Here is a 27,271-nt window from a genome sequence, read left to right on the forward strand (position 1 = left end):
GCTTTCTCTTAAAATTCAAACGTAATTTCATTTTTCTCTTTTCAAGAAACTTGAACTTACGTTTCAATTTTTTAAAAACGTATACAACTTTCAACATACATTTTAACTTGAATCAACTATGTATTTATAACAAAATATATAATATATAACAATCAAGAATATTTTCTTAAATATAATAATATATTTTATGAAAAATAATAATAGGTATTAACTTTAGCATGTAATCGTGATTGTGATAATCGCTAATGTGATGATCTCCTCTTATATCACGAATTTTTAATTAAATATTAATATTTTAGTTTAATTTTTATACTTTTTGTACAAATTCTTATAGTAACACAAACAAATCTATGCGTACTAAAATTGCATGAAAACTTACACTTACTGAATAAATATTCAAGTGTGTTCTTTTGTTTGGTAGAAATTATCTAAAAGATGTCAAGCACTCGTTTCATAAAAAATGTAGATTAATAATTTTTATTTGAATTTTTGCTTATATTTTATTGTTTGTTTTTAACTTACACCTGGTTTGATTTGCACTTAAAGTTTTTGACGTAATTATAATTTTGCACTGTGTTATGTCTTCATCACAGTGTTGTTTAAAATATGTGCTCATATATACAAACTTTTGAATTTACCTACATGTATCTTAAAACAAGTATTTTAAATTTTGTACAAATTTAATTTTTCATTTAACATTTTCTCTTTTCGCAGGTAGGTAATGAACGTGATTCAAGTAAAATTGTATGAAACTGATTTAAATATATGACCCTTAAATTTTTTTTTTATATTAGGTAAAATATTATATAAATTAATAGAAGAAAAATACTATAATTTTATAAGATAAAAAATAAAATAAACGAATAAATAAATAAAGCGTGAAAACATTGGCAACACAATTGCTAAAGATAAGAAAAATTATTTGTTTTATTTAAGATTGTGGCTTCATGGATATTTAAATATAATAATAACCATCATCAATCATTTTCGAATGTTTTGGTTGCTCTCTATGCAAAGATATGTTATCATTTGACTGACAGTTAATTCTAACTTAATGAAATCAAAGCTTAATCAACTTTTTAGTAGCAGAGAGGCAGTAAAAGAGATAAGTTCACATTTTAATAATGTCGCGACTTATAGCTTCTAATTTGAGAGAGTATAGTGGTCAATATTTTTCAACTTTTTTAGCTTGTTTTGGATCTTTTATATCTGGAACAGCATTTGGATGGTCATCTGCTGTTTATCATAAGTTAATATTTGATGTAAAAACACCCAAACAGCAGGAAGATTGCGAACTACGGTTTTGCGTATCACAAATGTCATTTATATGGATTATTTCCGTTTTGTCAATCGGAGCTATGCTAATCAGCATCTTCATGAGAAACATCATTCATCATTTGGGAACAAAAGGAACTCAATTCATTTTCATTTTTCCAATAACACTTGGATGGATATCAACATTATTTGCTCGAACTGAAATTATGATTCTAACTGGAAGATTTTTCGTCGGATTGTCAGTTGGAGCATATTCTGTAACAATTCCGATATACGTGAATGAAATTGCAGAAAAAACTATTCGAGGAAGATTACTGGCCTGGTGTTATTTTATGCAATATGCTGGAATTTCATTCGTTTACGGAATAGGCTTGTTTGCAAACATATTTCAGATGAATTTAATTTGTTCCTTCATGATCATAGCTTACGGGATTGGCTTAATATTTTTGCCGGAGTCTCCAATGCACTTGGTAATTTCTATATAAGAAACTTATCGTATATTAACTCATTTTTTTTTCTTTTGATTATTTTTCTTCGCTTTTAGCATTTATTTGAATGTTTAGCTTTGCGTTTTATTTTTTCATCATTTGTTTAGTTTTCAGTACTTTCATTCAGCTATGTCGAAACAAAGTAACTCCCTCACATTTTTTTCTCATTACCAAATTTATACTTATTGTATTTTCATTTAAATTTTGTTTTTTTCTTTTTTTTACATATAATTTTTTTTTTTCATTTTAAATCTAAAATGTTCAAAATGTCTTGAAACATTTTTGAAAACTGTGAAATTAAAAAGGCAATTGGCAAAATAATGAAAATGAAAATAAATATATATGTATATACAAAAAAATAGTGAAAAAAAATAAAAAAAAAAAAAAAAAAATTGAGTGAACACATTTTATAAATTTTTATGGTATTTTTTAGGTTAAAAAACAAGAAATTAATGGAGCTATTAGTGCCATGAAAAAGCTTTACGGAAGGACATTTGATGCTATGAGTGCTATTAATCGCAATATACAAGATGGTAATCCTCAAAATGTCGAAGAAGCTTCAGAATGGAGTAATCTATGGCATGATAATCGTCGATCATTGTATATTGTAACTGGACTTTCTATCTTTCTTCACACAAGTGGCATTTATCCTTTGATTTTCACTCTTTCCGATCATTTTGATTCATGTTTAACAACTTTTGATTCTGACGTGATTTCTTTAATTGTTGCAATAACTATGCTTATTTCGTCGTTTATTTGTGTAATGACAATCGATATTTTTGGTCGTCGAAAACTCCTTTTGTTATCGACAGCTGGAATGATTGTAATGAGTTGTTTTATGGTCGTTTATTTTTATTTTGAATATTGTTGTGATGAGTATATTGATGGTTTCAAGAATCTCAGCGTCCTTTTCACAAGTCTTTATATTGGTTTTTGTGCTGTAGGATTGGGACCTATTACGTTTGTTCTTATGGCAGAAGTCTTCAACAGTAAAGTTGCTCATGTCGCAATGTCGTTCAATATGATGTTCAGCTACTTCTTGATGTTCTGTATGACAATGGGATTTTATCCTATTCTACAATCGATAGCTTTGGTTGGGATATTTGCCATTTTTACATTATCTGCATCATTAGCTTTTGTTTTTGTAATATTTGCTGTTCCAGAAACTAACGGAAAGTCTAAAGAAGAAATTGAACATCTTCTTACAAATAGAAGCTCTCAACGAAAAAAAGCGGAAACTTACTGATTAACTGAAAAATCTATCAAAGATATCGACATCAAATCAATTAGCACATTTAAACTAAACTAAAAATTAAAACTAAACTTTTTCATTTATTTATCACAAAACATCCAATTGAACCGTCTATAATATAATGAATAAATATATTCCAGCTAATGTAGCTGTAATGTTCGTTTTTGTATCGCACCAATAGGAACATTTAATATTTTGTACTTTAAATATTTTTACCATCATTTTTCTCTATTCCAACTGATTTTTTAATGTCCTAAAATGAAAATACATCAGAAATGGATTTGTAAATAAACATGAAAAATCTCACTTTTATCAACAAATTTGCTGCAATATCTGCCTGCATGCTCATATCATGCTGTTCTCCCGGATTCGAACGAACTGAATCTTTTGTCGGAGTCATATCAGTAAAATCTTCCGTCATGGTTACATCATCTAAGGTAAAGTCAATTCTTAAACCCTGTTTACTTTTAATTGGACTATTTTGGCTACTACTGTTTACAATGGCCTGTTGTATAAGACTCAAATCACGAAAAAATTCTGCATCACGACAATGGCGAGCAATTAAATCTGATTTGTCTTGAATTTTATTTTCTCCAACCATTATTTCGTTTGTCTTGATCGGAGGTTTTTTGCTCTGATAATTTTTGGATGGTGTTGGAACTTGCAATGTAACTACAGGCACTTTCTCAAAATTCGTAATTGAAGTAATAGATTCACTCTTTGATAACGTTTTTGGTTGCGATTTACTGCCATTGCTTGTTTTAGAACTTAAAGAGTTTGTTCGACTACGAATTTTCTATTGAAATAGAAAATCAGAAAGTTGTTAGAAAAAGTTATGTCAGAGAAAAAAAAAGATTCAAATCTTACAACCATCAATTCCCATACGAACTGACGTCATACTACAAACTCAGATAAACAATTTAACTACTTAAAACCCTTCACCGTTAAATTTTATCAGAATAACAACTCGAAGAACTCACCACTTCAGAATCCCATGGTTCGAATGTTACGGTACTCAGCTTAGTTAAGATTTTTTCTTTCATATTTTCTGTTAAATGTGTTTAATCAATAAATATTAAAAGAAAAAAAAATGTTTATATACCTTTCGAGCCTTTTCCGGAAGCACATCTATTTTCAACCTTTGCAGTTTGACTTTTTTTTATCTGTTGTAACAGTTCGATTTTGCTTTGTTCTACATCCCTCAATCGCAGCTCTAATGATATATTTTCGTTTATGTAATATTCCAATTTGCTTTTCAGACCTTCGTTTTCTACGGTTGCGGCATCATTTTCATCTTGTAATTTTTGAAGTTTTCCCAAAAGGAGTTCTTGTGAATGAAAAATAACTTGTTGTTCTGATTTTTCATGTGCAATGTCATGGCGTAGTCTATCATTTTGTGAAGTTAAATCTTCTAAAATCGCTTTGTAGGATGCTGATTCCTCTACAAGTTTCGTAAAATTTTCTTGTTGAACACGTAACGAGCTTTTTTCACTTTCCAGTTGAATTATTTGTTCCTTTAACATGAGAATCTGTTTACGATTCGCTTCGAGTTCTTCATTTTGTTCGACAAGACGATCAATTTTGTTCTTCTCATTATCTAGAGTCGAACGTAAGTCATCTAAAAAATAGTTTTAATGAGAATGATCCTACATGAATATATGAAACAAACATTTCTTACCATAACGTTTTTTCTCATTCTCAATTGTTGTTTCAAGTTTTCTCTCTAATTCGCGTCGTTCTTGCTTCAAGTGTTTTACTTGCAACTCATATTTTTCAGCTTTTCGTTTGATACTCTTGATTTCCATATTAGCAACTACGAGTTTTTTCGTTTCTTCGAACATTTTAGCATCCATTTCCTTCAATTTTACTTCTAAATCGAAATTTTTATTCCTTATTTCATCGCATTCCTCTTTCTTTGTCTCTAACTCTTGTTGTAACTCACTAATTCGATCAATATACGATTGTTTTACTGCTTTTACTCGTTTACCCCCTTGAATGTCTTGACTTCCGCCTTGAATTACATTCAAAACACCGTCTAAAAATTGATCTCGATCCAGTTCATTTTTAACCTTCAGTACTTGACGTTTTTCTTTTTTTGAATTTGGTTTCTGAATATCATTTCCGTCTTCACAATCTTCATGATTTTCTCGATTACTGCTTCCTTGTGACAACATATCAACGGACTTAAATCTTCTTATCGTGAGGCTTGCAGATGAAACACGCATGATCTTCGTCGATAACAGTTTTAGTTTTTCATTCAAATCTTTATTGTCATGCTTGATTTTGTAATTTTCATCACATAGTTGAAGATATTTGTCTTCTAGCTCAGATCTGTTGAGTTTCGTTACAGTCAAGTGCATAGCGATCAAATGCTTTTGACAGTGGGAAATTTGAGGGCGGTAATTTTGATCATACGGAGATATGCCTGTTTTTGACTTTGGTCTGAAAGTTGGAAAAAGGTTATCATAAATATACAAGTAGGTAATGAAACATAAAAATCAATTTTTGAAAAAAATGGGTCGCAAGTGATTTATGTAACTAACATATATATGTTTGTGTTATGAACAATAAATTTACCTTTCGTTTAACATTGCAGACTTTGAAGATTTTGGTCTCTTTTTCTTTAACGCTTCCATTTTTAACTTTTTATCATTTAAAAAATTAAATTTTAATAAATAATTGTTTTCATTTAAACAATTTATTCTTATTTTATGTTTATTTAATTTAGTTTAATTCTAAGTTTACAAACAATATATTTTTTTTTTTTTGTAGAACATGACAAAACAAAATGCTCACCGCCCTTGAATTGTTTATGCATTGGTTGCTAAGATATGCATTTACTCACTTGGGGTGTTCGTGTAGATTAAAAAGCTAATGAATTTATGAATGAAATTTAAAAAACGTCAAATAGACATTCAAATAAAATTTCCATAATTTTTCATAAACTTCAAGTTTTAAACTTCAGAATAAAATTACGTATTGCTCAGGACAACTCTCATGGAATGACAAGCAGATATTAATTTTTCATATTTTGAAAATTTTTATTTTAATTATTGTTTTTTTTTATAAAAAAAAACCATATTCAGGACAACTTTCAGTATTACAAAAATATGATGAACATATTCAGGAAAGTTGAAAGTTCTCTATCACGTCTCAGTTAAAATCCAGAAAACAATTTTTTTTTTTTTTGAAAAATTTCAATTTTTTTCAAAATTTTTTTAGGTATAAAAAAAAGATACAAATTTGAAACCCTTTTTCCCAAGAATTTAATTTTTTCGTGATTTTCCATAACTTTGAGCCGCTGACGCAAGTTCAGGTCGGGAAATTTTATGCCTGAATTCGAATTACTTGTAAAATTTACTGTCGTATGGAACATATAATACAAATCTATAAATCATTTTGAAAAAAAAATTTAAAAAAATATTAATTTTAGAAACCAAAGATACACATTTTTTTCTAATATTGTTATTTATTTCGGGCTACTGTTAAAACCTCATACCATTTAATGGTATCTTATTTTATTTTATCTTACAACGTATAGAATTAAATGTTATAGATAAGTATTTCTTAATAGTAGTTAGGTTTCTCAATTTTAGTTAAATTAATATATTATTCAGAACATTATTATAAAGAACCTTAACTTTTCATACAATGTATTTAGAGAAAGACAAAATAACCAAGCAATAAAAGAACTATTGTTAAAACGTTCATGGAAATTGAAGTTTTTGTCCCAAAATTTTCTTCACTGTCGGCTCCCGTGTATATTCTGGCATGGATTCCAAACGTCAAAAAGTCCGTTAAAGTCATATTCTGCTTTAACTGAAGATTATAGATTTGATAATGTTTGCTAAAAATGAAGAAAAATACAATATTTTTATGTTTTGGTTTGAACATACGTTCACATTACTCATATTCATCAATAGAATGGACTTTAAGATCAAAAAATTTTCCCTTCAATGGCAATAGAGACGTATCCAAAGTATTGGGCGATGCTAAGAATGACATATTGTTACTCATATCGAACTTGGCTTCAATTTTAATAGATTCAAAAATAAAATGTTCTCTATCTACATCTTTGTAATCAGGAAATCTATGGCCACATGATTTTGGTTCTCTTTCATCTGTGCAAGCAAGTATTGCACAATATGCTTCTTTCAATGGAATATTGGGAGAAATCGTTCGTTCATTGATCCCAGATGCAGCTTTGTATGTGTAAAATTTCTGAAAGGTACGTTGTTGTTTAAGAAAATAAAATAGAAAATGTAAAAATAATAATAAATATATAGATGCAGATGCAGCTTTGTATGTGTAAAATTTCTGAAAGGTACGTTGTTGTTTAAGAAAATAAAATAGAAAATGTAAAAATAATAATAAATATATAATACCTTGCTTAATGAAGTCTGCATACCTTTATAAGTTATTTCGTACGAGCAGCACAGAAAATCTTCGCAAACATGTTCAGTTTTTGGTGATTCAAGAATATGAACGCCTTTGACATCAAATATGTTAACATGAAAATTTTGCATTTCCATTGGAGAAAATTCCTAAAAGAAAAAAAAGTTTATTAAACCCTTGAGATAAATTATAATATCTACCTTAACATCATTTTTTCCTTCAAGCTCTGTGATATCTGGATTCTTTGGAACTCTATCGATAATAATTCTTTTTTCACCATTTGGGCTCATTAGAACTTTTGATGCTCCGTGTCTTCCAATGTAGATTCCTGTTCCACTTGAACCCCAATCTGCCAGATTTCCTCCAGAAGCTAAAAGGACAACATTGTTGGTATTTGCCCATGCTGCCTGAACTTGAGCTGCTGTCAAAAATGGTGTTTCAGAGAACCATAGTGTTGGATAAAGTATATGACGAATATTGTTTTGAACGAGTCTGAAAAATATACCTATTACTCAAAAGAACTGTAGCTTTTGAATTGCATTATTTTACTTCATAGCAGGCTTTTTAAATAATATATCAAAGCAAATAAAGTGTCCGAATTGAATTCCGAAATCTGTGGTAAAACTTGCTATTTCTGGCTTTCTTTCGATCGAAACAGCAAGGTCATTATATAAATTATATTTTCGATATTTAGATATAATAGTTCCATTACGGTCGAACACAACATTCGTATTGAATAACATGAATCCATCTTCGCCACACGAGTCGTTTTCTTTCACTGTCTCTTGAGTTACTTCTTTTTCTGCTACAACAGATTCAGCGTGCGTTAAATCAGTATTGTTTGATTCCATACCTTGAAGCTGTACTTCTTCACTGATATGGGTTTGCATGCATTTTGATACTTCAATAAGGTTTATCAAAATATACATTTGATGTTCAGCAGCTTTTCTTGAAATTGTTTGCAGAATTTCCCCTTGCTCAGGATCTTTGGCAGGCGTAGCGTTAACACTATTGACTTCAGGAACATCAACAGCGCCTTCTAACAATAATGTGCGATTGTTTTCGAGACCCCAATAATTGAGAGTACCTTCAGGAAAAACCAAAATATCAACGTTTTTGCCATTGGTAAATGCGATCAAATCTAAGTAATTCTTTAAATTATCTTTCACGAATTTTTCGACTGTTGTCTTGTTGGAAAATGTAACAGGTGTATATGAAACGACTCCCGCTATATAATCGGGATCATCAGTTGTTGATTTCTGAAACGATAAACAACATTCCATTAGGTACAAAAAAAGGGAGTGTTTGGTTGCTAAAATAATGTTTCCATGAATGTTGCGTAGTTTAATTGCATCAGAGACAAAACAGTATTTTTCGTAATGTCAACTAAAAAAGAAAGTGTTCCTCCAGCAGCTCCTAAAAAGCAATCTGTAAACTTAGTAGATGGAAAAATGTAAGTGTTTTTTAACCATTAGTTATTAATGTTAAAAAATGCTCCGTTTTAGTGGCGAACAGATCGAATTGGAAAATAATTCACGTAGCAAATACAAACAGCGATGGGGAGACGTTATAGTTTCAGACTTCTATTCAACTGACAGGGTAGACAAACGCATTCAGGAAGTGTTTGAGGGAGAAAAAAAGTCAACTTGTCCTTATGAGTACACGAATCACGGCGAATCATTTTTTTTATCAGCTGGAATGTACAAAACTTATATGGAAAAATGTCGTTGTGGTCAAAGAAAATCTGGAATTCATTTGGTTAATTGTTTAAAAAAGAGTTCACACACAACTTTAGATAAAGATGAATCGATAACTAAAATAAAGTTACCGCCGATCCCCTTAATTTCATCTCAAATGGTTGGCTTAAAGCATAATTACTTGACTTGGGAGAGATCTACGTTTTACGTTTCTCCAAAGTGCTTTGTACCAAAACATGCAAAAGTTGGAAATCGATTATTTGACAACATAATTTTAGGATAATAAATCAAAATGTTCGAATTGAAGAAATTTTCAAGATTAATTTGACTTACAGCTTGTATTTTTGCACTAAAAACAACACTCAATACAAATAATAATAACAATTTCATGATGTATTTAAATTTATTAATACAACAAATCATTCGTATGTTCTTATTAATGGTCTTTGCTTTGCTTAGCTTTAATTGAAGACCTTCGTTTGCATCGAAAAAAAATAATGTTTATGATATGTTTTAAAATTGACGAGACACTTCTCTTAAAATTTGCTTAACGTATCAGAGATTTAAAAAAAAAGTGAACACTCTTCATTTAATACGTATTAACACACACGTTGTGTGAACAATTGTTAAAAGTAAACTAAAATAACCGAGCATCGGAAAAACACTATTGAGTATCACGGGTATTTTTTTTAAACATTAAACATTTAGTTGTCGTAAAAGATTAATTATGTGCCTCGTGCTAATTTTATTATTCCCATAAAAATAATCGTTTCGAGATACATTTTATTTGTATTTTTGCAAGAACGCATTTTTGATTTTCGACTTTGTACCTTTCTCAGCTACAGAGCTACTTTTCAATTCCTTGTGTAACTTCAAATGAGCTAATGATGATATTTTCTGTAACATTTCTATCTCGTCTTTGATGTAATCCAGTTGTGCTTCAGGATTTGTACGTAAAAACTTGGATTCTACATCATTTCTCTTACACAATAGACGGTAAAGTTGATTGATTGAATCTAACAAGCGGTTGGTAATTAGTTCGTTATCGGAGATGTGATCTTTTGTTGTAGCTAAAATCTTTTCCCATTTCAGACTTTCTTGTTTGATAGTCGAATACGAACGTTCTAATTCATCTAGTTCATTGTCCAACGAAAGGATTATTTGGGCAGCATTGTTTGTTGCACGAACCATTTGTTGACGTATATCTTCGACTGATTTGATCTTCTGTTGTTCCATTTCGGAAATTTCAACTTGAGCAAGCATGAGAGCATCACATTTTGCCATCAAATCATCTACATTATCAAAAAAGTCTGATTCTTTTACTACTTGGTTGATGATATCCTAAAAACAGATTCAAAAATTAAAAAAAAAGATAAAATTGAAGAGGTATGTTAACGATAGTACTTCATAGATTTGAAATTTTTTAACAATCTCTTGCAATGATGTTTCAAATTCAGCCAACTCTACGACTTCTTTTTTAAGTTTCTCAATATCATGTTTTAACACTTTCTGCTTTTCGTTTTCTTCAGTTATCTATAAAAACTATGACATAGCATTGAACCTTTCAAATAATAAATAAAATAATACTTTACATTCTTTTGGGCTTCTGCTTCTTTTGCCTTGCAATTCTGAATGAAATCATTCACTTCGACAAATTGTTGCCTCAAACTTTCCTGAACATCATTTATCTCCAAAATTCTTTTTTCATTTATTTTGGATGCTTTCGTCGCTTTTGCACGCATCTCTTCTTGTTCTCGTGACACATTAAACAATTCTCGTTCATTTTGGATTCCAGAAAGCTCAAATCCTTCACGTGGACAATCCCAAGCAGGCTTTTTGCTAAATTAATGCATATATGTTACACTTATGATTCAAGGCTCAGAACAAAATTATTAGATAATAATTCGAAACTTACATATAAAAAGAATTTTGCAATTTAGATTCAAAAAAGAGTTCAACAGCTTTTTCAGGATTGAAATCATATTTTCCATAAACTCCTAATTTCGTGGTAGGCTTTTTACGAGGCATTTTTATGATTTCTCAAAAAATATTTCTTGTGTTAAACAAAACAGTAGAATAAGGTATCCATAGAAACGCTTTCTTTTTTAAATAACCTGTTGAGATTTGGAGTTAAAAGTAAAAAGTCATGGTTTCCATTCAATTTATTTATTTCATCAGTTTTTGTTTCAATTTTTTATCATTTATAATATATATATTTATATATACGTAGTTTAAATTTTTTTATTTTTGTTATGTGTTGTCATTAGTTAGTTTTATGATCATATCTTGAATTATTAATATATTCATAATAGGTATTACTAAACAGTTTAAAAAGTGTAATTAACCGTACATATTGTTGACAATGAACCAAATTTCAGTATCAAATCAGTGAGGGAATCAAATTCTGCTATTTTTTTTATTTTAATATATATTTGATAACCGACAAAAGTTATTTTTTCCAAAATTGAATTACATTAGCGCTTTTTATTTAACAAGAATTAATTTTGAAAATTTTTATTTAATATATTTGTATCTATTTTTTATTAAATTTATATGTCATATTTATAGTTAATAGTTTATTTGCATTATTTTATGTTCAATAAATTTTAAATTTATCTCTAAGGGCTTTCGATTTTTTTTTATTTTATAGTGAAGCTATTTTGTTATTCGGTTCAAAGTGTTCGTTACCTGTAATATATATGTCCCTTTTATATTTCTTTTATATCATGTTACATAGCACATGTCTTAAAAACTAATATATTTCATCAAACATTGAAAAGTTAGTATATCATATAATTATAATAATAAATTGTATGTAAATTTAATTGAATATATAGTATATGCTTTAACGTAATAATAACGAATATAAAATTAAAGGAATGCCAGAAAATGTTTTTGTTCATAAGATTTTATATGAAGTGACTCTTAGAGAATCTGTGTGAAAAGAATTTTTAAAACAATTAAATAATATTTCATAACAAATACTGCCAGTTGTAATTATTCATCATCAATCGAAATAACTCAAATATTGATGATAAAGCAAAAAATAAAGTAAAAATTGCAAGATGTTTATTCTAATATTTATTTTGCGGGTATACGCCTGCCTTATAACAATTATTTTTATTTTTTTTTTTATTTAGATTTACAATAATTTTGCAAGAAAAATATTTCTTTATGTGTTAAACTACTATAATGTTTAATATTGTAATATATAGAGTTATAATGATGAATATTATAATTATAATTGATACGTATAAAAAATAATGAAGAAAATAAGGAAACAGTAAGAAAAAGTCAAAGTAAATTATTATTTTAAACATAACTTAATTGCATGCAAACTGTCAAATAAATCATAATAAAGTCCTTCAATGGAATTTTGTACCATGTTAATGTTGATAAGTTTATCTGAAAAAACATAATAAAAAATGTAAAAGAATAATAATAATTAAAAAAATGAACTTAAAATACAATGATTCTTATAATGAACACTCTACGTCAAAGTAATATGGGTAAACTTTATTTCTATAAAAATATCTATCGTCTTAAAAACTCAACTAGACAGGAGTTATATGCGAAAATCTAAGCAAATAATCTATGAAAAGCTCTTAAAGAACAATTCAAAAACGAATAACATTACTGATTAAATTTTTTGCTGCGTTGATACTTACCGAAAGTAATTTAACTAAATGCTGTGTGGGACTTGATGATGATGTTGCTTCAATTGATGTCAAATATTGATAGTAATAGTTAGCAATATTAATAGCATTAACATTATCTATATTATTGTTGTGGTTGTTGTTGCTTAAATTATGCATATAAATCAAGTAGTTGAGTAATTCTACCTCCTACATTCCGTATCCTTGATAAGGCATTTGATAGCCGGGCGCATATTGCTGTTGGGGAATATATTGGGGAGGGATTCCCATGCCTGGGCCTGCTGTCAACATTAATTGTGGTTCCGGCATAATCATTGGCTTAACTTCGGAGTTTTCTGTATCTTTTTGCCGTTCTTGCTCTACTTGTTCTAACTTATCTACCTTTGATGTGTATTCACGAGTAACCTGTTGAGAGAGAAAATAATTATAAAAAAAGTAATTGAACATTGAAAAAAACGTTCTGAACATACTTGGATCAAATACGGCATTGCGAAATCCATGATATTATGTCTCCACGCGAGCTCAAGAATCACATCTGGTCTTAGAAGATCATAGCACTGTAGAAAACAAATGTTAAATAGCTAAACAACTTTTGAATACGAAAAATTACACTTTGAACTTACTTGGAATAAGCATGCAGCAAAGCAGTCAAATGCTTTACGTTCAAGGAACCATCCAAGAAGCTCTTCGGCAATTTCTCCTTGATGTGATTCAGCTGCGTATTCCATCGCATCTTTGAAAAGACGATCCTTTTTACATAGCTCGACACTTTGCTTCCAACGATTATTTCCTACAAATAAATTATATTGAATAAATATAATTTTATTAGTTGTTTAAGGCAAATTTGTAGGTATATATATTTACTTTTAAATGATGTGTACAATCTTTTATAAAATGTTCTAAAAATTGTTAAAAATTTTTCTATGAAGTTTTCAACTTCTAATATGTAATTTATGTTTAAAAAAATAAAGTTCGATTGTCAAAACGGTTAAAAGCATTTAAACAAAAAAATTTCAAAACATTTTTGAAAAATGGGAATAACAGTTTTCTGATGGCAAAATCAATATTAAGTAGGTATATACAAATGTTAATAAAAAATAATAATAGGTAATGCTTTTTAGAATTCTTATCATTTATGTATAAACATAACGAACACCTAATTTTATATTCAATATGAAATATTTTTGTTTACCTTTATACAAATATGCTGCGATCCGTCTAAACTCAGTTAACTCGTGTTTCTCGAGTTTTTGAGCCAATGCAATGTTGTCAAAATTATCGAAAGCATCGATACTTGTACGTAAACCTTGATAATCTTCTTCATCAATAAGGAGTCCATTAAGTGCTTCATTGATTGCCTTGTTATTCAAGCTTTGTACAGAACGCAAATAAGGTTTAACAAGTTGAAGATGTCCTGTTTTTGTGAAAAAGTTAACTGCACGTGTGTGATCCATGCGTGGCGCCAATACGAGCAACATATCATTCAACAAAAGAGGTTTATAGTCAAGATAGAACTGTATTGATTTGTAGTAAAGCTCGATATTAGCCACCTTTGTGATTATATCTTTGAAATGTCCTTCACGCCATGCCTCCGTTGGATGAGCCATCATTGCCAAAACAGCATTATCATACTCTTCATATTTGTCATACAAAAATACAAGTTCTGACCACAAATGCGCAGATTCAGCAGCTCTCAATACTTTTGGAATATTGACACGAGACCAAAATAACTCCAAATGTTCACGCATCTTAGCTGGCTTGTATTTTGAATATAGAATAGCTAATTCGGTGAACATTCCCATGTGAGCACGTTCAAGACCTAATGCAGCTTCCAATAATCCAATCAATTCTTCGAAATGACCTCGATCTTGATAATAGTTGATCAAATCTTCTAATTCATCGGCGTGAACAACAATATGCAAACCACACATTTGAGCCAATCGAAATTCTTGGGCATCAACACAGGCGAAACATACTTCTTTCCATGTACGAGTGCTGTTGGCTTTTCGTGCACCGTCAACAGCACCTTGAAATTCCTTCAAGTGTACCAATGTGATAGCCAAGCGAGCAAAGTTGCTAACGTTGTTATATAACAACTTTGCTGCCTCATACATTTTGTCGTTGAAACAACGATCACCAATTTTTTGGATATCAGCGTGATTGGGTCCCGAAACGAATTCCTCCAAATCAGCTAATCGTCCCGTTCGTGCATAGGCGTAAATCAATTCACTTTCGATATAACTTTCGCGAGCTTTTTTGCGTGCCATTTGCAAATAACGTACCAAATCTTCCCAAGAATCGTTTTTGCTTGCGACGTCTACAACATCAATGTACGCCGATGGATCATCAGCTTTGATATAACTGTCAATAGCCTCCTTTACTTTTCCTTGTTGCAATTGTGCTTTTGCAAGTTGAGACCATACAGCAGGCTCATTGCAACGTTCTGCGAACTCATTAGCTCTTTCAAGGTTTTCGACATTTTCAATTAAAACCTGAATAGCTGATGTGTTTACGTCAAATTTGCGGAAAATTGCAAATGCTTCTTCATACAATTGATTACTAATTGCGATGTTTGCAATATCGGGAGCATCATAGTTATCCAAACGATTGATGTAGTCCATAACACGAGTTCTATCGGCTTTGATCGCTGTCAAAATCAACAGATTTTGTAAGTTACGATGATCGGAGAATACGCTAGAATCCAAAACAATCTTCTCGAGTAACTCGATGAGTTCATTAGGCAAATCAGCAGCCATGAATGCCTTCACAGTTGTCGAAATGTCATCTGGATCTTGAGTTTCTGACAACGCAGTTTGAACAACTTGATCTATCAATTGTCTTTTGTATGGATTAGATTCCAACAAAACTTCAGCCCAAAGATCAGGATCACGGCGACGTACCAAATAACGGGCTTCTGATTTAAACAAAGAGTTTTCATTACAAACCGCAATTAATTCACGATCGCATTGTCCTCGTTCATAGGCGACACATGCCAAATGAGGATCCCGTTTTTCGCAATATTTACCGACAACACGACTATCGTAAAATTGATTTTCTTTGAGGAATCGCTCAGGATTGTTATTTGAGTCAATGTAAATTTTAGCTAAAGCATTATGAGTTGCTGGCTCAATACAGCCTTCGTGTACTCGTGATTCAAGCCATGGTAAAAGAAGTTTTAAGCGATTTCGCTTTTCGACTTCTTCGACAAGCTCATCAGTTGAAAATTGCCCTTTGACAACCAAAATCAAATTCTTAATGATATCTTCAGAACAATCAACATCCAATAATCCTCCAACAACAACGGGCAAACGAGATGGATTTACTTTTTGCACATAAATTTCAATGTATTTTTGCAAGTTGTTGCGATACAAATATAGGACCAAATCATGTACGAAATCGAAACGATCACAAACGATAATCAAAGGAAGTTGATCCGTCAATTTTGCTTCCTTCAAGTAATTTTTGACGCGTTCTGCGTTGTAGCAGTTACTTTCACGACAAATTCTCTCGACTTCCTTAATTTGATTCGTTTTGCATGCAGCTTGAATATATTTAAAGTGAACTTCCGAGTCCTGACTAAAGTTCACAATAGATCCAAGGAAATAGAATAGTCCTTCGTATGATTTGAAGGATTCGAATAAATCAATGAGAGACTTTGTGCTCAATTGTTCGTGGTATTTTGTAGCGATTTGAACACAAATTTGCAAGTTTTGACGAATGTTGGCAGTCAACATTGCTTTCAGGCATTCCAAAGAGTCTTCGACAGATAATGTGCCAAAAAATCCAACCAACCAATCGCCCGATAATAATTGAGTATGAACGACAGCACGTTTAATGTCATACAAATCAGTGTAATGCTCAAGAGCACGTTGCAAAAGACCTGCTTTTTCGCATAATTGGGCAATGTGTGCACGATCGTAATGCGTAAACATAGCATTACCTAGAATCGCATCAGCAACTTGCGGAGCAGAAAGTAAATTCATTTCCAAGAGACGTGTTTGCAATGGGCCCTCGTTTGGACGATTGTGTTTCAATGCATCCAACAAAAATGCAGTACATTGTTGTACAAGATTTTGCTCCATGAAAATATCGACAATTTGGTTGATGTCTGCCAAAGGCTCTTCATCAGCGACAAGCATTGAGACGAATCCTGATCCGGCATCAGGATTAGTACGCATCAATTGACGCAACAAGAAGATGTAATCAGGTTGATAGTTGACTTTCTTTGCATACATGACAATTTTTTGAAATTGACCTGTTTCGGCAAAGCACTGAATTACCTTATTGGGGATATTTGCACGAAGATAAATGGAAAGTGCAAGATTAAGATCTGATGGTTTTACAAGATCTCCCAATTCTTCAGAGCATTCGAGTTTTTCTTCTTTTACCCACTTTTCGACCAATTGTTTTTTGCCTTGCAACAAAACAGGGCGACACAACTCCAAAGATTCGTATTTATTTAGCTTTCCTTGATCAAGGAGAATGCCGAAATATTGTAAAAGAGGAGGCGATGTTGAACCTGGAGGAGGCTGAACTTGTTGGAATTTTTGAATAGTCTGTGGAGTTCGAAGAATTCCTTTAGGAGCGATTGCTGCAACTTTTGCGGCTTCAGCGTATTGTGCATTTTGGAAAAGTTGATTGAATTTTCGCACAAACAAATCCTCTGCGCCTGCTAAATTGTTTCTTACTGCCATGCGAAGAGCCAAATCAGAATTTTGCAATCCGACATTAATGTAGTTGATAATTTGCTCCTCGTCAACAGTTACGGACAAAACTTGTCCTTTGCGATTTACGCCAATAATTCCGCCGCTCGCTTCGTGCGGTGCAGTTACGAAAATCGTATCAGCCGAAATGCGATTCATGTAAATACATGTAGCTGATTCAATATCATACAGATGAATATAACCGTACTTTGTGATCAAGTAAATTGTGTCATATTTTTCAGATACTTGCATTGCCACAGGGAAGTCATTTTGTGCTTCCGGAGGGAAAAACAAATCGACTGCTTTCTTCGTAAATGGTTGATTGCCCGTTGGCGGTGTTCCAACTTCAATAATATGAAGTTTTCCGCCCGTCGCTGTACGAACGGCAAAACAAAACAACGTCGATGGCTCAGGGTTTCCTTCCATTTTAAAAGTTGCAAAAGCAGCTGCATGTCCCTCAATTGGTTGCGAAACTTTTCGTTCGACGGAATATAGTTGCATTGCGCCAACTACGCGATTTTGTTGCGCAGTAATGCCTACGAGAAGGAGCCATTGTTGTTTCAAATCCGTGCGATAGTTGATGATTTGACAGTTGTTCAATGAAGAATGACGATCAAACATTTTTACAGGCAACGAGTCGCCTTCCATGGACCAGTGATATACGGCACCTTCCGTTACCAAAGCAAGCGAATTTAGAGAAATCCATTTCCAGAATACTACTTCTTCGGTCATTGTATGCGCTTTCATTTTAGATTTCATCTCAATATTAAAAATTTGCAAAGTTTTGCCAGCTTAAACGAAAACAAAGAAAAAAAATATTTCGAATATCTTCTTGAATTGAAATAAAACCAAATAAAACAATTTACCTTTTAACGCAATAACTTTACTTGCTGGATTCATAATCGCTGAATCCGCGCTAATAGGACGTCTAATGGGGTTTTGGGCATCATTCAAATCAATAATGACCACTTGTGCAGTCTCTCCAACTTTTTCTCGAACACAGATGAACTTGTCCGATTCCATCGTCAAATTACTGAAGGCTATTGACGTTTGATTGATACCAATCGCTGTGAGCTGTAAAAATATAATAAACAATAACGGATATGAGTGGGTGTAGAAAGAAAGAATAACGTACAATTAAGACAAAAAAACATTGTTTATTGTTGCGGCGTAGATAGCACATCACACGTCGTATGTCTTTGAGATGACATTTCAAATATGCTCAAATAACAATCCATAAATGTATTAGCTTAAGGATCATCAAAACAGCTCTCAAAATGAAAATTACGTATTTTTTATCTTTCAATATTCAAGCTTAAGAACCATTTAAAAGACATCCAAAGACAATTTTCATAATTTTTGTTTAATTTCAAGCTTAAGAATCATCAAATGAGCTCACAAAATGAAAATTACGTATTTTTTTACGTAAAAATAATCAAATATGCTTTCAAAATGAAAATTACGTATTTTTTAAAATTTTTAATCTTTCAATATTCAAGCTTAAGAACCATTGAAAAGACATCCAAAGGCAATTTTCATAATTTTTGTTCAATTTATTATATTCAAGAACCATTTAAAAGACATCCAAAGAAGTTTTCCATTACTTTTGTTCAATTTCAAGCTTAAGAATCATCAAATGAGCTCACAAAATGAAAATTACGTATTTTTTACGTATTTTTTATCTTTCAATATTCAAGCTTAAGAACCATTTAAAACACATCCAAAGGCAATTTTCATAACTATTGTTCAATTTCAAGCTTAAAAATAATCAAATATGCTTTCAAAATGAAAATTACGTATTTTTTACGTATTTTTACGTATTTAAAAAAAAAATTACGTATTTTTTACTAAATAAAATGAAAACTACGTATTTTTTACGTATTTTTTATCTTTCAATATTCAAGAACCATTTAATGTCTTTTAATCCAAAGAATCATCAAATGAGCTCACAAAATGAAAATTACGTATTATTTACGTATTTTTTATCTTTCAATATTCAAGCTTAAGAACCATTTATAACACATCCAAAGGCAATTTTCATAACTTTTGTTCAATTTCAAGCTTAAAAATAATCAAATATGCTTTCAAAATGAAAATTACGTATTTTTACGTATTTAAAAAAAAAATTCGTATTTTTTACTAAATAAAATGAAAACTACGTATTTTTACGTATTTTTTATCTTTGAATATTCAAGAACCATTTAGAATTATCAAATATGGTTTCAAAATGAAAATTACGTATTTTTTACGTATTTTTACGTATTTTTTACGTATTTATACGTATTTAAAAAAAAATTACGTATTTTTTACTAAATAAAAGCTTAAAAATAATCAAATATGCTTTCAAAATGAAAATTATGTATTTTTACGTATTTAAAAAAAAATTCGTATTTTTTACTAAATAAAATGAAAACTACGTATTTTTACGTATTTTTTATCTTTCAATATTCAAGCATTTTTACGTATTTAAAAAAAAAAATCGTATTTTTTATCTATAAATTCAAAAATAAAGCTTTTAAGAACCATTTAAAACACATCCAAAGGCAATTTTCATAACTTTTGTTCAATTTCAAGCTTAAAAATAATCAAATATGCTTTCAAAATGAAAATTACGTATTTTTACTAAATAAAATATTATTTAGCATATTTTAAAAAAAATTACGTATTTTTTACTAAATAAAATGAAAACTACGTATTTTTTACGTATTTTTTATCTTTCAATATTCAAGAACCATTTAAAAGACATCCAAAGACAATTTTCATTATTTCTGTTCAATTTCAAGCTTAAAAATAATCAAATATGCTTTCAAAATGAAAATTACGTATTTTTTACGTATTTAAAAAAAAAATACGTATTTTTTACTAAATAAAATGAAAATTACGTATTTTTTATGTATTTTTTATCTTTCAATATTCAAGAACCATTTAAAAGACATCCAAAGACAATTTTCATAACTTTTGTTCAATGTCAAGCTTAAAAGTCATCAAATAAAATAAAAATTACAGATATTTACTTTTTTTATATCAAAATAAAAATTACATTTTTCTATTTTTCAAATAAAATTTCCGTAAGTAATTTTTGTTCAATTTCAAGCAATAAATCAAAACACTAACTTAATAACAATATCAAAAAATAATTATAAAAATTAAACAATTTTATAAGTTTTCTATACAAAAATACTAAACAAGAAGCTCTTTCAGAATACCTGTAGAAAATAAACTTATTATATTGCATAATAACAAATATACTTTTTGTTTTGATTAGTTTCTCAAAACAAGTTTTGCTGCAAAAACTATTGTATATTCATTCATCTTTCACTCAATTTTATCAGTTTTATCGAAGCTTTAAATCTACATTATTTTTGTTAACCTACACAAGTAGATTAAAAGCTAATTAACTTATAGTTGTCCTACATGTGAATAAAAAATCGATTTTGGGATACTACACTTTAATTGGTCAAAAAAGAAAAAAAAAATCGATCGTCGTTGACTCGAAATTATTCGCGAAAACTGATCAATCGCGAAAACATCCGAAATACATTCAATATATATTTGAAAGAAATCTTTCTCGAGAATATTGTCTAAATATGAATTTTGATTCAAATCTTATTCTGTGTCACATTACATCAATTGCCGTATGTAAAGCTTAAAGCAGACATTATCATATCAATCCAATTACTACTTATTGTGAATGAAACGTCAGTATGTATTGTGTGAAGTTTTTTTTAAATAATAAAATTTATGATAACAGCATATTTTTTATCAGCAGAGCAGCAAACACAGTCGAGGCATGAAAAATTATGAATAGAAGAAATTGTTCTGTTGATTGCGCAAGTGTCAGTAATACATATAAAACACTACAGAGACAATTGAATAAATTCCCTCACACATTCAAAAGTATGCTATTTGGAGAAATTTGGTCTATTTTTTTTTACAGATAAACGTTATGATATTGGTTGGATTTATAAAAAAAAAAAGTTTATCTATCTGAATCATCAAGGGACTTGCAGTTACTGTATCACATAACTCTAATTTGGGGCCGAATTATTCGTATCTATTCGTAAATATGTGTGTAATTAAATTAAAACAGATATACCATATGATAACATATGGAAAATTCATTATATTAGGCAAGGCGAGTTTTAATTTGTATTCTTAATTAGTACACTTTAATAAGAGGAGAAAGTTTTCTGTCAGAAAAAAGAGCCTCCAGATCAAGGTTGTTTCGCTGCAAACTCACACACCAACACATATACACAAACATGTACAATATGCAGCCGACATCTTGAATCTTTCGTCAAATTTTTAAATTGCCCTTTTTGCACTTCTCACTATCACTAATTGCATTGAAACATTGAAATTCTTTGCATTGAACGAAATTCGCATCGGATTTTGAGGCGTTTTAATTCATGCCTTTCGTGAAAATTACATTATCCGACAAAATTAGTGACCGCTTCGCTGTGTCTATGGAAAATGTTCAAATCTGGCCTCGTCATCACTATGATTTTTTTCAATCTACTTTATAGTATCTTTACCTGAAGATGCTCCTGAAAACGAATCGGCAATGGTTGCGACGACATTTTCACTTTATTTTTTCATGCACAAACAAAACACAGAACTTTAATTGAAATGGGTTTTGAACGAATTTAACTTTTATGTAATTTTCGACTCTTAACAAAAATCGACGTACGCCCTATATATGGTTATCCACACAAAAACAACTCTCTTTGGGTATTGTTTTTCGCTCACATGATACCCTATTGAGATTTGCGTTCGAAGGATCATGAGAAATACAGTAGTATTTTGAATCAAAACAAAAAAAAAATGAATTGCCTGAAAAATCGTCATATTTCTCTGATATATCGATGGCAAAATTGTAGTTATGGTACGTCATCGAATCAAATATCGAGAGTGATGAAGAAACTTTCGCTCATGGGAAAAAAGGAAAAGAAAGTGTGGTATGAATCAACCGATTCTTCATCAACCATTCATGCTCTGTCGACAGCCAACATTCCGAAGAAACGAGAGCCTACAAAACAAGGACTGCGGAGAATCAATATGTTGGAAAAACTCTTTATGCGAAATATCACTGATTTAATGGCAACAGGAGACATATCAGAAGAGTTATTGGGTAAAGGCATTCAGATTACTAAAGTCAAGGTTGCGCAAGACTTCAAAATGGTAAACGTGATGTGGGTTGCCAGCGGGAAAATAGAAAACGACATGGAAATAGAGAAAACTTTGAAAAGAACAGCGGGTTTATTGAAACACGAATTATCGCAGCTTCGAGTGATGGGCGTTGTTCCATTCATAAACTTTGTGAAGGATAAAAAAGCAACACGTGTGAATGAAGTAGAAGAGTTGCTGAAGATAGCCGACTATCCAGAAGATCACAAACCAATTATGATGGCTGACAGACTAAGAGAAGATCTTGAATTGCGAAGCACGTTATCACCCGAAGTTGTAAAGAAAATAAAAGCACTCGAAGCAATTGAAGATGAAGAACTTGACGAAAATCCCTTACCCGAAATGCAACATAATGTTTTTGGATTGAATCAAGCGGATATTTTGAAGAAAATCAGTAGAGAAAAAGACAAAGTGAGAGCAGCTTGGGAAGTGTACGAGGGAAAAAGTTCATGCATTAATGTAGGACAAAATGTTGAAAATCTCAAACTGCAATCCGCCGAAGCTGAAGAAATGTTGAGATCAAAGTTCAAAAAGTATCTAGAATCAAAAGACTTTAACAAAACAGACAGAAAAAGGTTCAAATTAAACTCCATAAATTCCTATGAAACTGCACAGTTTGAAGATGTAGGAGATGAGGATATCGATTTCAGAGATGAAGATTATTTGGATGAATTCGAAGATGATTTTTCAACAACAGAAAAACAATAGTATTTCTTTAGGCTATTCTTTTATTTAAGTCAACTTTATATTTCATAGAAATAAAAAGTGCTGTCTGGAAATGTGTGTTATTTTCCATTGTTGTACCAAATTCCTTGATAAATGCCTGATGAAGTAACCTGTAATAGAGGATGAAAAAATTTCAAATATTACACATGTCCTCATTAAATATTGAATTAAATATTGAATAGAGAATTGTCAGTTTACAAAGGTTAAAATCAAGAGTGTTCATCCGAAAGATGGTATGTAAAGGAAATCATCATGTGTGTAAATCGGGAAAAACTCTATTGAATGCTTACCATTTGAGGAGATGTTTAATCGAAGAGAGCGAAGCCCATGTCATCATCTTCTTCTTCAGATTCTTCCTTCTTGGCTTCTTCTTTCTTCTCAGCAGCTGCAGAAGCAGGAGCAGCGCCTCCAGCAACTGGAGCAGAAGCTGCGCCTCCTCCAACGGGCATTGAGGACAATTTTTCACGTCCTTGGGCGATTAATTCTTCGAGATCTTTGCCCTTCAAGTCAGCAACGACTTTCTTAATACGATCACCGTCCCATTCAACACCGACAGATCCCAAGATTTTCTCGATATCAGCAGCAGATGGTTCGGCATTTCCGCCCAAAGTTGCAAGTAAATATGCGGCTACGTAACGCATTCTGAAACAAAGAAAAAGACAAGAATTGGCAATTAATATACTGCAAAACACGCGTTGCATTATCGGAAAATTGACATTTTCAGAAATTTGAGTTAAAATCACGGAAGAATCATCCGAAAGATGGTTAAGAATAATTTCATCATACACGCTAATGTACACGCTAAAGCACATGGCCACAAGCAAATCATTTTTTGTATTTTTCTGACAAAATAACACTTTTCACGCGGAAACTCCATATGTTTCAGATAATCGGAACTCAATTGAATGTTTTCAGATAATTTTTACTTACTTTAAGTCAGTTTTCGACACGAAATCGTAAGTCGCAAAAAAGAAGGTGTTGTTTCCACAAAAGCTTGTTTAAAAGAGAACGAAATTTGGCATGAGCACGATCATTTTCGACCAACTCATTACGGAAATAGTAACTGTGGATTGCCTCGCGAAATTCACGAAACGTGCCTCCGTCAATACGCGATTGAATTGTATTTATTTTTTGCCGTGTTTTTTTTCTTGCGAATTTTGGCGAATCCTGAGCCAATTTATCAGCCAATTTTGGATGCATTCAGAAGACAAGAGGACAGGCAAAGATGGCATGTATCAAAAATGCCTGAAAAGAGTGTGTAACATCTGAAAATTCTGTGTTCAGAAACCATAGGAACTGCCCAGCTATTCGTTTTTATTCTCCCTTTTTGTGGCAATTAATTATATTTAGTTTCTTCGTGTGTATTTACGGCAAAATTGCACAAATATTTTATGTATTACTAAACAAATTTACAGTAATAATAAATAGAAGGAAAGTCGGCACACGTTACAAGCGAATTTTTCCAATACAAACAATAAGAGTGTGCGAAAAAAAATACTGTTTTGAAATGGCTCGTGATTATGATCATCTTTTCAAATTGCTAATCATCGGAGATAGTGGTAAGAAACTTGAGAAAATCATAACTGCTTAAGGATTTGTTGTTGTTTAATTTTTCCCAAGTGTGTAGTGTGCAAGTGTTCTTTTTAAATGTTCTTTGTTTACAATGGGAGCTTTCGAGTGATGTTAATTTAACCCCTATCAAAATACATTTAGTTATACACGACGACGATGCATTCCAATCATCCACAGATGAGAGACGTTTGTGTACATACTAATAGCCGTCGTCGTCGTCGTCGTCGAATAGATTTAAAATAAATAAGCATTAATATATAATTAGATCCAGTCCGATTGTATTGTGTGAAATTTTAATCATGTATGAACAAACAAATATCGTCAAGCTCTATCCTTGAAGGAATGCAATTTAGTGCAATAACAATTGAATATCAGAGCACAAGGTTATCATCATCACTGATGCCTCGTCGTTATATTGTATGATTCTTTCTCGCTGTAACTCCATGAATGTTTGTTTTAATGAATCGTCTGAGTAAGATTCAAAACTTAATACTGAGTTTAACTGATGTACGTTACATTTGTGTTTGGTTTATTTACATATGTTAAAGCAATTTGCTTAAAAGTAATAATTCTAATATTGTTAAAATAAGTTTTGATTTTTTTTTTTCTCATATAAGGTGTCGGAAAATCATCCCTCTTACTTAGGTTTAGTGACAACACATTCACAGGAACATACATTACAACAATAGGCGTTGACTTTAAGATTCGAACGGTCGTAATCGATGGCGAACGTGTCAAATTACAAATCTGGGATACTGCTGGTCAAGAACGTTTCAGAACGATAACGAACACGTGAGTCATTTTTTTTCTTTGTCAATTAATTCAAAATACAATATGTTAATATTTGTGCACATTTACAAATCGCTTTGCAGATACTACCGTGGCACACACGGCGTAATTGTTGTATATGACGTCACAAATGGTGATTCTTTCGCAAATGTAAAACGATGGTTGCAGGAAATTGAATCCAACTGTGAAGTTGTAAATAAAATATTAGGTAAGACTGCATGCCTTTTGAATGAATTAAATTGTTATATGTTTAATAATTGACATTGAATGAACGTGTATTTAGTTGGAAATAAAGATGACGATCCCGCTCGTAAAGTTGTAATAACGGAAGATGCTCAACGTTTTGCCAACCAAATGGATATCCAGTTATTTGAGACTTCAGCCAAAGATAATAAAAATGTGGAAAAAATGTTTTATGCAATCACGGAGTTGGTGCTGAAACACAAAAAACAACAACAGAGGCTGCAAAATGCCAATGACAAGAATGACGTTGTACAGTTAGGGAAAGGTAGTAATAAAAAGAAAGGTAGTAAATGCTGTTAGGGTACACACATTAAATATTATTTTAGTATAATTTTAAATATAACGAAACAGTTTATCGTCTGTCTTTTACAAAAAGGATAGTTATCATTTTGTTTGTATTAAAGTAAAATATTCGATAAAAGTGAAAATAAAGCCATGTCACGATTTAGAAATAGCATTAAGTGATGATATTTCAAGAAAGAAGTTTTATACCATTATTATTATATAAAATTAAATTAAAAAATAAAAAATAATTATAATTGAAACAGCATTAGAACAAAACTATAAGGAATCATTGTCATAAATTGTAAACAGCAAACTAATCATAGTGCTTTTAAAAGAAACAAAATTTGAAAAAAAGTGTTTACTATCTATTATGTTTCACATGAAACAGTAAACGATAAGATTGATAATTTTTGACAACAATTTCTATTATTACTATTATGGCACACTGAAATAAAACATTTTAGAATACCAATACGGATAAAAAAAAAGTTATCAGAAATATGAAAAAAATAGATTTTTATGGCACGGGTGTCAATTTTTTTTTTCTTAAACATTTTATTAATAGACAGTTTCTTTTTTTTCTTATCATTTTTTTTAAATTTAAACTAAATGCTTTTAATAAGTAAGTTTTTTTGTTCGCAATTAATTGTTACATCAGTTCAAATTATATTAACTTGATATTCAATATATTTAAATTTTTATCAAATTAAAGTCTATTTTTTCTATTTTGCGCCAAATATATGATATACACTGACAACTATTTTGCCTTTTGAAATATATTTCATTCCTATTTTGTTATTATCTAATTCAAAGTTGAATTCATCTTCGTGAACCAAATGAAACTTTCTGATTGTTGATCAAAAAAGAAAATGCATAAGATATTCAATGGATGAAAATAATAAGCTTGTTTTAATTTTATTTAAGAAAAATATTTAATATATTATATAAAAATAAATATATTTTATAGGTGTATTATAATCATAGGTAGTTTGTAAAAATTATG

The 27,271-nt window shown here is 30.7% G+C and overlaps 7 protein-coding genes across 8 annotated transcripts in view; 2 read left to right on the top strand and 5 right to left on the bottom strand.

Annotated features, from left to right (window-relative positions):
* The window catches only part of LOC134827668 (large ribosomal subunit protein P2-like), a 131,751-nt gene extending 107,312 nt beyond the window's left edge, over positions 1–24,439 (bottom strand). The window contains exons 1-3 of one of the 2 annotated variants that reach the window (XM_063840427.1): positions 24,310–24,437; positions 23,670–24,021; positions 23,364–23,489 (exon numbers count right to left, since the gene is read on the bottom strand). In XM_063840427.1, the coding sequence (XP_063696497.1) occupies positions 23,685–24,020 (336 nt within the window). In that variant the 5' untranslated portion in view covers position 24,021; positions 24,310–24,437 and the 3' untranslated portion in view covers positions 23,364–23,489; positions 23,670–23,684. Of the gene's footprint in view, positions 1–23,363; positions 23,490–23,669; positions 24,022–24,309 lie in introns of those variants that run through there. The other variant, XM_063840428.1, reaches the window with a different exon arrangement.
* Positions 3,218–5,651, bottom strand: LOC134837952 (uncharacterized). The gene is made up of 6 exons (XM_063853349.1): positions 5,593–5,651; positions 4,694–5,457; positions 4,118–4,633; positions 3,996–4,063; positions 3,323–3,811; positions 3,218–3,268 (listed from the first exon to the last, which is right to left on the bottom strand). The coding sequence occupies exons 1-6, from the start codon at positions 5,649–5,651 to the stop codon at positions 3,218–3,220; spliced, it is 1,947 nt and encodes a 648-aa protein (XP_063709419.1).
* On the bottom strand, positions 6,831–8,693 carry LOC134837953 (vanin-like protein 3). The gene is made up of 4 exons (XM_063853350.1): positions 7,960–8,693; positions 7,611–7,902; positions 7,424–7,559; positions 6,831–6,862 (listed from the first exon to the last, which is right to left on the bottom strand). Exons 1-4 carry the CDS (start codon positions 8,691–8,693, stop codon positions 6,831–6,833), a joined length of 1,194 nt encoding a protein of 397 aa, XP_063709420.1.
* On the bottom strand, positions 9,846–11,135 carry LOC134827357 (cilia- and flagella-associated protein 73-like). The gene is made up of 4 exons (XM_063839957.1): positions 11,023–11,135; positions 10,700–10,946; positions 10,512–10,640; positions 9,846–10,448 (listed from the first exon to the last, which is right to left on the bottom strand). Exons 1-4 carry the CDS (start codon positions 11,133–11,135, stop codon positions 9,891–9,893), a joined length of 1,047 nt encoding a protein of 348 aa, XP_063696027.1. The 3' UTR covers positions 9,846–9,890.
* LOC134836729 (clathrin heavy chain) lies at positions 12,264–22,163 on the bottom strand. The gene is made up of 7 exons (XM_063851933.1): positions 22,002–22,163; positions 18,333–18,540; positions 13,956–18,257; positions 13,387–13,553; positions 13,234–13,320; positions 12,776–13,168; positions 12,264–12,512 (listed from the first exon to the last, which is right to left on the bottom strand). Exons 1-6 carry the CDS (start codon positions 22,044–22,046, stop codon positions 12,953–12,955), a joined length of 5,025 nt encoding a protein of 1,674 aa, XP_063708003.1. The 5' UTR covers positions 22,047–22,163; the 3' UTR covers positions 12,264–12,512; positions 12,776–12,952.
* On the top strand, positions 22,381–23,361 carry LOC134837955 (uncharacterized). The gene has a single exon (XM_063853351.1). The coding sequence runs from the start codon at positions 22,381–22,383 to the stop codon at positions 23,359–23,361; it is 981 nt and encodes a 326-aa protein (XP_063709421.1).
* Positions 24,440–24,540: 101 nt separating the features above from the next.
* On the top strand, positions 24,541–27,031 carry LOC134827667 (ras-related protein Rab-35-like). Its single transcript, XM_063840426.1, has 4 exons — positions 24,541–24,938; positions 25,569–25,743; positions 25,824–25,948; positions 26,024–27,031. The coding sequence occupies exons 1-4, from the start codon at positions 24,887–24,889 to the stop codon at positions 26,281–26,283; spliced, it is 612 nt and encodes a 203-aa protein (XP_063696496.1). The 5' UTR covers positions 24,541–24,886; the 3' UTR covers positions 26,284–27,031.
* The last annotated feature ends 240 nt before the right edge of the window (positions 27,032–27,271 follow it).

The sequence above is a fragment of the Culicoides brevitarsis genome, chromosome 1 (genome assembly GCF_036172545.1).
Source record: "Culicoides brevitarsis isolate CSIRO-B50_1 chromosome 1, AGI_CSIRO_Cbre_v1, whole genome shotgun sequence".
NCBI lineage: Eukaryota > Metazoa > Arthropoda > Insecta > Diptera > Ceratopogonidae > Culicoides > Culicoides brevitarsis.